The sequence below is a fragment of the Curcuma longa genome, chromosome 10 (genome assembly GCF_044706935.1).
Source record: "Curcuma longa cultivar G26 ecotype Majalengka, Jawa Barat chromosome 10, ITB_CL_G26_1.1, whole genome shotgun sequence".
Classification (NCBI taxonomy): domain Eukaryota; kingdom Viridiplantae; phylum Streptophyta; class Magnoliopsida; order Zingiberales; family Zingiberaceae; genus Curcuma; species Curcuma longa.
This window is the reverse complement of record NC_133870.1, coordinates 5902703-5912320: the sequence shown is the minus strand read 5'-3', so window position 1 is coordinate 5912320 and position 9618 is coordinate 5902703. Positions and strand designations below refer to the sequence as shown.

At 35.1% G+C, this 9618-nt stretch overlaps 1 protein-coding gene across 7 annotated transcripts; it reads left to right on the top strand.

Annotated features, from left to right (window-relative positions):
* Nucleotides 1-737: 737 nt before the first annotated feature.
* Nucleotides 738-7789, top strand: LOC141835690 (serine/threonine-protein kinase D6PK-like). Of its 7 annotated transcripts, XR_012602407.1 has the most exons (5): nucleotides 738-831; nucleotides 1705-2806; nucleotides 4730-6650; nucleotides 7456-7532; nucleotides 7624-7789. XR_012602407.1 is itself a non-coding variant. In XM_074723064.1 (4 exons), the coding sequence occupies exons 3-4, from the start codon at nucleotides 1896-1898 to the stop codon at nucleotides 5589-5591; spliced, it is 1773 nt and encodes a 590-aa protein (XP_074579165.1). In that variant the 5' UTR covers nucleotides 844-1055; nucleotides 1484-1629; nucleotides 1705-1895; the 3' UTR covers nucleotides 5592-5746. The 7 variants fall into 7 exon arrangements, 6 of the variants coding, with proteins under 6 accessions (XP_074579164.1, XP_074579165.1, XP_074579161.1 ...); XM_074723064.1 differs by lacking the exons at nucleotides 738-831; nucleotides 7456-7532; nucleotides 7624-7789 and adding exons at nucleotides 844-1055; nucleotides 1484-1629 and having other exon boundaries at nucleotides 4730-5746; XM_074723063.1 differs by lacking the exons at nucleotides 7456-7532; nucleotides 7624-7789 and having other exon boundaries at nucleotides 760-831; nucleotides 1689-2806; nucleotides 4730-5746.
* The last annotated feature ends 1829 nt before the right edge of the window (nucleotides 7790-9618 follow it).

Sequence of the window (9618 nt, the reverse complement as noted above, 5' to 3'; positions counted from 1 at the left end):
TTGAAGTTTTAACTTAGGTTTCAAATAAGAGGAGCATCCACTTTTAAGTGGACCGAAAGCAAGCACCTTTTGCTGAAAACAAGCACTTTTAAGTGGACCGAGGTAATATCCTTTCTATAAAAAAATATTGAAAAAATGGTTAATTATAATTTCTTTAAATATTTATCTATTAATTTTATAAACACATATGATCGCAGGATCGATTGTGTGGAGCTGCTGAGACGATAGATTAAATAAAAATAAATAATTTTATATACAAATGTATTGAACACATTTTTCATAATCATTGATAAAAAACGCAGGAAAATTAAAAATCGTGTGGGGCCGCGACGATGAATTTCACCGAGGTAATATCTTTTTTAATTATAATTTCTTGATTTAGTTCTCACATATGATCGCAGAATCGATCGTGTGGAGCCGCTGAACAAGCAAACACCTTTAGATCTTCCATATGCATATGCTGAGATTTCTCCTCCATGTGCTTCCATATGCAATTGCAAAGAAAGGACCAGCAATTTTTTTTTAGAATCCCCATAAAGTGAACTTGTTTTAGTTAAAATTATTTTTAATTTTAATTAAAAATCCCTGCAATAATATTTTTCTCATGATAAGAAATATAAAGGATATATAATAATAATAATAAATTAATTTTACTGAGAAATTGAATAAAGATAATTAATATTTATGTGTTATCGCTCGCATTAGCTTTCTTCTTATCCATTGCTTAGCGCACTCCACTCCTTTCCTCCACGCGCATACTCCACCAGGGCTTCGAAGGAACTCCCCTCTTTCTGCCAATAATCGACCAATAATTGCTTCCTCCGCCATCAGGTACTTCCTTCGACGTCTCGATGGCCATCTAAGATCTGCATTCGCCTTTTCGTATCGGGATTCGAGCGTGTTTTGATCTTCGTTAGGGTTTCGAGAGTCGTTAGAGGTGGAGGGAGCGGCATTTTGCCTGCGGCCGCCGATCGCCTCGGGATTCCTCTTTCTTTCCGGTGTTCGTGGTCGAAATACGCTCTTGTTGGATTTCCGTTGCGTGTACTTGTTGAAAGGTTGGATTTTTTTGATGCTATATCGTTGTCTTTGCCTGTTATTTCGATGAACTATGGTCCGCAATTTGGTTGTGATTGAATCGTGCTTCTTTATATTTGTTCGACCTGCCATCACTTCTTAAGGTTGAAGATTCAGTTTTTTTCTCCTCTTGTGTGGACTGTTTCACTTGAGGATTCCGTTAGGTAGTTGTCTCCAAGATCTGTCGCTTCTGTCTGGGTTCATTGACCTCGTTTATTGGATTCGCCTGAACAAAGTTTTTTTTATTCTTTTTCCCCCTCTTGTTGCTGTCTTGTTTATGTTGTGAAGAGCTTTCAATTTCATTACCTTCTCCACTTTATCAAAAAAATTTGACCTCTTCTGCTTCGGATTTTGCTTTCATGGATGTCATTTGTTGCATAGTTTCATCATTTGTTATATTGCTTATCAGGTATCTTCAGATTCCATTACGATAGTCTTCAATGCATTGCTGCTCAGACATCACTTTATAGATAGTTATATAATCAATAGGTTGTGATCTGTTTAGTACTATCATGGAAATCACTTATGCCCCATAGTATAATAAATTTGGCAAAGGTGACTTATTAATTAGCAGGTTCCATTATTTTCCAAAACAAAAATTATGATGATTTTAGTTCCTTTGCCATGCAGATATACTTCAGAATAAGCTCATGGAAGTAAAAAATTTTGTTTGATCTACAAGGTGATCGAGGATAGATTTATGCTGAATTGATGGTGCGACTTTATGTAACGTTGATATAATAGATACAAGCACAAGCATCCACTTTCTTTTAATTGAACCTAAGACCACTTGCAACCCCACACCTGAACTGCAACTTAACATGTCAAGTAGCCAGCTTCCTGAATCAGCTTCTCAACAACATTGCAAACAAGAACTTGGCATACCAATCATATTGCAGGAAACAGTTCAGAGATACTCTCCAGTTGATGGAGATACTGTGGTCTTTGAGCGTCTTAAAAAGGGTCATAATGATCCTTTTGTTGATGAAATTTGTACAAACGTCTCCAAACTTCCATGTGCCAGTGACTCGGATCCGTCCTTTAGTTCTCCAAAACGATTAAGTGGACAAGGTTCAACCACAGAATTGTCACAGTTGAACAAGACTCCAAACTTGAAAGAAACTGGAGAAGATATGAAGGAAATATTAGAGCAGCACAACACGGATAATCACACAGTTTCTGTGAAAGTCAGTGATAGCAACAGTAGTTTGAGAAAGACTAGTGCAAGCACCAAGCTTAGTGATCAGGTTGAGAGTGGCAAAAATAGTATGTGCAAAGCTAGTACAAGCAGTAATGCAAGTGATGAAAGCAGTTGTAGTAGCATAGGCAGTAACATTAACAAGCCTCACAAAGCAAACGATTCAAGGTGGGAAGCAATCCAGGCAATGCGTGCTAAAGATGGGGTTCTTGGTTTAAATCATTTCAGGTTGCTTAAGAGATTGGGCTCTGGAGATATAGGCACTGTATATTTGTCAGAACTGAGTGGGACCAAATGCTGTTTCGCTATGAAGGTTATGGACAAAGTATCTCTTGCTGGTCGCAAAAAGCTGCTTAGAGCACAGACAGAGAGGGAGATATTACAATGCCTTGATCACCCTTTTCTTCCTACATTGTATAGTGACTTTGAGACAGAAAAATATTCTTGTTTGGTGATGGAGTACTGCCCAGGAGGAGATCTGCACACCCTGCGGCAGAGGCAACCAGGAAAATGTTTTTCAGAACCAGCAGTGAGGTAAGAAGGCTGATTTTGGACTTTGATTTCTAGATAATATATAAAATTTCTACTAGTATCTGTTGGAAGAATCTCTTGGATTGAGAAGAAACTCCTGAATGAGTATCAGATGTCTTGTATCTATTATTCAATATATTAACAAAAATATCATCAATAGGATAAAGAGTGAGGTAACATGGAGAGGTTTTCTGGAGTTTTATGTGTCATCGCGTGCTAAAAAATTGTATGTTTATTGTACCATCAATCATACTTTATGGAATATAGTGTTGAGAAGCTATGATAAAATGCACAAAAAGAGCAAATGTAGTAGAGATGATAGAAAATATAAAGTAAAGGCATATTGCTTTCTGGAGCGATTAGGTGTAGCTTCAGTTGATAGTAAAATAAGAGAAAATAAGTTAAGATTGTTTAGGCTTGTTCAAACATGAGTCAATGCCTACAATTAGATCTATCGGATCAATTAAATTTGAAGATGTGACTTAGAGAGATCTAGATTTTACTAGTGATATAATATTATCGAGTTCAATAAAAGGGTAACACCAAAATAATTGAGATTTCACAGTTTTATGTTAATTAATTGAAAGTTTCTTTTTCAAAAGAAATAATTGATATTACTCAATTAATTGGCTATGAAATGTTTTGTGAATTTGGACAAAACTAATGGAATAATTCTGCAAGAAGCCAATTGTTCAATTCCAGTGTCTACACGTAACCTAGTTCACTGCACTTGGAAAAAACGATGCTTTACAACCACTTAAAGATGAAAAAAAAAATCATCACCAGCTATACACAGGAGTAGTCAAACCCTTTGGAAAATTTGTGTTCTGCTACTGAGTAGTGAAAACAGAGAAAGTGTTTATATCTCTATTGGTATAGATTGATTATGTTAGTTCAAAATATAAATGGGTTGGTTTGGTGCCTGCTTGATTTGTCCTTTTTCCATTCAAAATACATCTTTGATGTCTTCAGGAGTGATTCAAGAGTAGTATAAGATTATTATAAATATCAGTTGACAATTATGTACTGTGGGACTGAACAGTGTTTAATGTTACAGTTGAAAAGGCCAAATGATTCGGTTACTTGGACTCCATGTTATTTATCCTTCTACCAATCCAGAGTTTTTGTCTGATCACAATCTTTTATGATCATAATACAAGCCCTATGCAAATGTTTCTGTCTCAGTGAATACACCACCTACATGCAATTTTAATTAGTCATAAACTCAATCAAGAAATTGTATAAGCAAGTAGCTACAGTTTTCATAAATGAATTATAATCTAGGAAGATTTCTCTTGATACTATTTTTTCTTTTCTCGAAAAAGCCTCATCTTAATCAATGTACAAGTGCTCGGCATTACAAAATGCATATCCAACTGTGTACACTAGGTTTTTTTTGCAGTATATCTATATTTCATAATCATCTTTTGTTGTGAAGACTTGAAGATGGAAGAGTGTCTTCTTTTATCAACTTTTTCCTCAAAAGTAGTAGGTTTTGTTTATGATCTCTAGTAGTTATTTGTAAGCATGTGTTGCCAAGTGCAACTGTATGGTTGAACTGCAATACAAAAATATGCTTAAGTATTCTGCTGAACTATAAACTCCTTTCTCTTTTACTATACTTTTTTTATAATATATTTTTTATTGGTGGATGAGCAGTCTTAGCGACCTGCTCTGCTACTATGGGTACTGAGAATAGACTGTCCCTGGTTAATAGAAATATAGGAAATGTTCATGTGCAACAGTTCATGTGAATATGCAGAAAGTAGATGTTTTACCATTACATTTTTTTAATGAATTGTTTACACAAATAAACTTCTTGTTTATGCTGGGTTCATCAGCTGCATTCATTACATCTCTTTTAAAGTTCAACTAAATTGATTATCAAATTTTTGACACATTTGCATTTGATTTTCACAAATGCAGGTTTTATGTTGCTGAAATCCTCCTTGCTATGGAATATTTGCATATGCTTGGTATCGTCTATCGTGACCTGAAGCCAGAGAATGTCCTTGTCCGAGAAGATGGCCACATCATGCTCTCAGACTTTGATCTTTCTCTTCGTTGTACTGTTAGTCCCACCCTCATTAAATCCTCAAATACGACTTCTGAGTCCAGAAGAAACAATCATGTCTACTGCATCCAACCTGCTTGTGTTGAACCATCCTGCATCCAGCCTTCCTGTGCTGCCCCTACTACATGTTTCTTCCCTCGGCTATTTCCCTCCAAGTCCAAGGTGCGGAAACAGAAGCTTGAGATTGGAAATCAGATTAGTCCATTGCCTGAGCTCATTGCAGAACCTACTGATGCTAGATCCATGTCATTTGTTGGTACTCATGAGTACTTGGCCCCTGAGATCATCAAAGGTGAGGGCCATGGAAGTGCTGTTGACTGGTGGACCTTAGGTATCTTCTTGTATGAGCTTTTATTTGGAAAGACTCCTTTCAAGGGTTCAGGCAACCGTGCTACATTGTTCAATGTGATTGGTCAGCCCTTGAGGTTTCCTGAGTTTCCAGTCGTGAGTTTCTCTGCTAGAGATCTCATAAGGGGATTACTTGTCAAAGAGCCACAGCATCGGCTTGCTTATAAGCGTGGGGCTACAGAGATAAAACAGCACCCATTTTTTGAGGGTGTTAATTGGGCCTTGATTAGATGTGCAACCCCTCCTGATGTCCCAAAACCCATTAAGATTGAGCAACACATTGGGGCAATGGCATCAACTAGTCAAAATGCTAACCCTACATCTGAGAAAGGTTCAGATAACTATCTGGAGTTCAACTTCTTCTAATGGCATAATCTTGACTGGTGCAATTGCCCTTGTCCACGCTACTCAATGCATTCTCGAGTTTTAAGTGGTTTTATAAAAATCATTCTGGTTGTATTTCTCTTATTGTAGCAAGTCAGACTTCTTAAGTTGCATATATTATTCAATGGTTGGCTAGATATTTTCATCTGCTGTTCATTAATCTACAAAGCCTGCACTAGACATTTCTGTTTGGCTATTTTCTGCTAAATAATAGCTACTGAGTTTTTGGATAAAAATTCCCAACCACCTCATGAGGTTTGAAAATATCTTATTGTTTGGCATTATCCAGATTCTCTGTTTTTTGGTGGGGAGAGACTGCAAGTTGAAATTGAAACTTAACACATGGGACCAAGTTCAGAAAATCAGTACATGGACTAAGTTCAGAATCTAATTAAAATATAGTGCGCAAATGAAAATTTCCCTTGTATGCTTGTAAATTTTCTCATCTGGATTTCATTGCAAGTAGAGATCCGTATGCAATTTAATTTCTGTTGAACTCTTCTTAATAGCATTATATCATATTCTCAGCATCTTGGAGGCATACAGTATAGAATTATTTTACTTTCCTGTTTATGAGCTCTCAACTGAATTAACTCGGATTCAAACAAGCCCAAGATGGTTAATCTACGGGGTAGGCCAACCGGCTACATGATTTCTTCCTATTGCTGTAAAGTGTCTGCTGTGCTTATACTTTTTTTTTGTAAAAAGGATCACTATATTTTCCTACAGATAGTTAACAGAAGCAGATGTTTCTCTTTTGGCCAATGTTTAAGATAGAACTTTAATCCTTTTGGTAGATATGTTGGTTTAAAGGTACATCTTTACATTTGATATTTCACTTTGATGAGTTCTTTTCCAATTTTAATATTAATATTTGCACTAATGTCTGCCAGCATATGCATCACAAACTTATCACCACTATAAGATTCAATCTGAGTGGTCAAAGCTTCACTTTGCTTTGTAATTGACCCAGAGATGGTTTTTCTAGAATCTAGTCTGATATTAGCAGCAGTGATTTCGCCAATATGTCATGGGCACAAGGTATATTTCATTTTTAAATCAAAAGTATGGTTTATATTTTTTTATTTCCAAAAAGAAAAAGCATTTGGCTTAAAGCAAATAACCATATAACTTGTGGATGTTGAAGGTGTGACAAAAGATCTAAGAGTGAATCATTGCTAAGAATTACAATCTAAAGGGTTTTGCAAGTGCTTTTATTTTAATACATTAATTGCATTTCCCCCCAATATTAAATCCTCTTATATGCTTGCTTTCAAGTTTACATTTAGTGCTTGGTGTTGGTTGAGATCTATAGAATTGTATGCCTACACCTCTTTATGTTAATGTATTAATTGCGTTTTCCCTCAATATTAAATCCTCTTACATGCTTGCTTTCAAGTTGATGTTTAGTTAGGTATCACTTGAAATCTATAAAATTGTATACCTACACGTACCTACTGACAGATTACTGGAAATTCCATTTGCTATGCAAGTAAATCCTCACTTTAATATTCATAGTTATTGATGCAAATTGCAAGAAAACAATATTTATTTTTAGTGGCACGCTATAATATTAAATATAGATAAGATAACAAATGTCAAATAAGCTAATTTATAACTGATTTTAGACATGCCTGGATGAACTTTAATATTCGATGACCTAAATTATCCTGAGAAGACACAAAGTTGTTCTAGAGTTAACCATATGTATTCTCGGCTTGTTGGAAGGTAGAACAGTATAGGGAGTTTTTAGTTCTCCTTGATGCATTTCTTGTTAGCAAGATATCGATAAGGTGAATCTGTTCATTTACTTACACATGATGCCTGTGCTACCTTTGTTTTCCAGGTGGTGAAGCCACTCTTACAACAAAGGACAAGAAGGTACAAGTACTGCAAGGTTGTAGCAGAGATGCATTGTTGAAGGTGAGAATCAGTTTATTTTTCTTAATAGTGAGATTAATTATAAGGGAAAATAATCAAATTGGGTGCCTAATAATGGAAATTTCCTTGATAGGGCCTCCTTGTTAAAAAATGCGCCAATCAGACCTCTCCGGCCATTGTACTAAAATATCCTTCACCAAGTCTGGGTTAGCTTTAGCACAATCTCGATGCAAAGTATCGCTCATTCAAGCTCTTTGGTAAAATTATTTGATGGATTGAATAAATTTAACAATTCCACATTTTTAACAGTTTGCCCCATATTGAGTCTATTGATGTCATTTGGGTCACATAATTTTGATACAAAATATCATTCATAGTGTTGTTTGGTTAAATAATTTGATGGTAGAAGTGGAGTTTGGTACAATGTGTGGGAGAGGGGCTTGATTGGGGGTGAAAATTTTCAATCCTAAATCATCATACTTATGGATGTCTAACTAACCAGACTAACAAGTTTGGAGCATCCTAACTACAACACTCGTCATGTAAGTGGTGACTTTCTTAACCTTTGCAAAACAGATAATTCCAATATATCTATAGTATAGGGAGGGATTATTGCTATAAGGTTGTTGTTTAGATAACCCCAAGTAGTGTACTTGAGGTATTTTCTCTATTACTGACTGTACTGATCTGTAGGTAAATGGACTACCATTCTATAGTGAGGCTGCATCTGATGACTCCTACTCCTTGGGCCATTCCTCACCAAGAGCTCTATGATTACTTGAAGCAACAAGCTCTAGGCCTGGAATATGTGGCACTTCTGAAACAAAGGTCCTTCCATTTAGACGTGCCAGGCACCATCCATCACTTGACAGAAGGAAACTAGTCAAGACAGTATTCAGATCAATGGAGCATAAGCATGCCTTTCTCCTTGAGGAAACTGTCTGAGGCTGCTTACAGGTATGCCCAAGTTTTGTATCAGGGTTAGGATCATTTCTGCAACAGCTGTGTCTTCAACTGATTAAATGCACTTCAAATTGTGAATAAAAATTATCCAACATTGCATCCATCAAATATGGTCTTAATGTTTTTTTTTCCTCTCATGAATAGACAACTTTTTTTGTTTGTTTCATTTTGTTTTGTTTCTTTGCCAAGACAACACAACTGTGCTGGTTCTTGGGTGTCTTAACTCTTAGCACAATAATTCAAACAAATGTTGTGCTTGGTCTCCACAGTGGCTACAGCTAGCTATTGTTTCTTGATAATTTAATTTTTGTGGAACCACATTTAAGTTTTTGTTATTCAACCAAATGATAGATACAAATTAAAAAGGTCAAAATAAACAAGGCTCATGTGCATGTATTTTTTTAATTAGTAGATATAAATTTAGTGATAAATTGATTTTTTTATATAATTTAAATATTCAACTCTTACAATTCGAAGGGATTATATAAAATACTCATTTCCTAATGAATATGAGGTGTGTATGTCATAAATATATAAAATTTTATTTATTTATATTATGATATATGATTTCTAGATGCATTTTTGCATGAATAATTAGATGTATTCTACATGAACAAAACTTGAATCAATCAATCATTTTAATAATTTTAAAAGTGATCTCTGTTTCAGTTGTCTTGTGGTTAGGGTATGCAATCTGCATGTGTAGATTATATGGTCCCATGCCTATATTAGCTCCTCCTTCACAACATGATAATTCATTCATGTAAGCAACTTTGTTCCCGGAGCATAGTTGAGTTAATTATGATGGAGTAGAATTGTTAAAATGGACAAAAATTGAATCACGGTGAAATCGAGATAATGTCCTTTTTTATTGTGATCAACTGTAATTTTTCGATTTAATTATTCACATATAGTCGTGAGATTGATTGTATGAAGTGTGAGATTGTTGCTTATGACGGAAATATGAAGCTATTTTTATTATTGAAATGTAAGCAACTCTTGACCTTTAGTTGATTCAATCTTGATTATAAAATTTAGAATTTGAATAAATCAAATTATCAACGACGTAATATTTTGATTGACTATTCGATAATTACTTTTATATGATTAATTTTATTTTAATAGTACATTTTGAACTCTATTCTTAACTTCTACTACCTTTCAT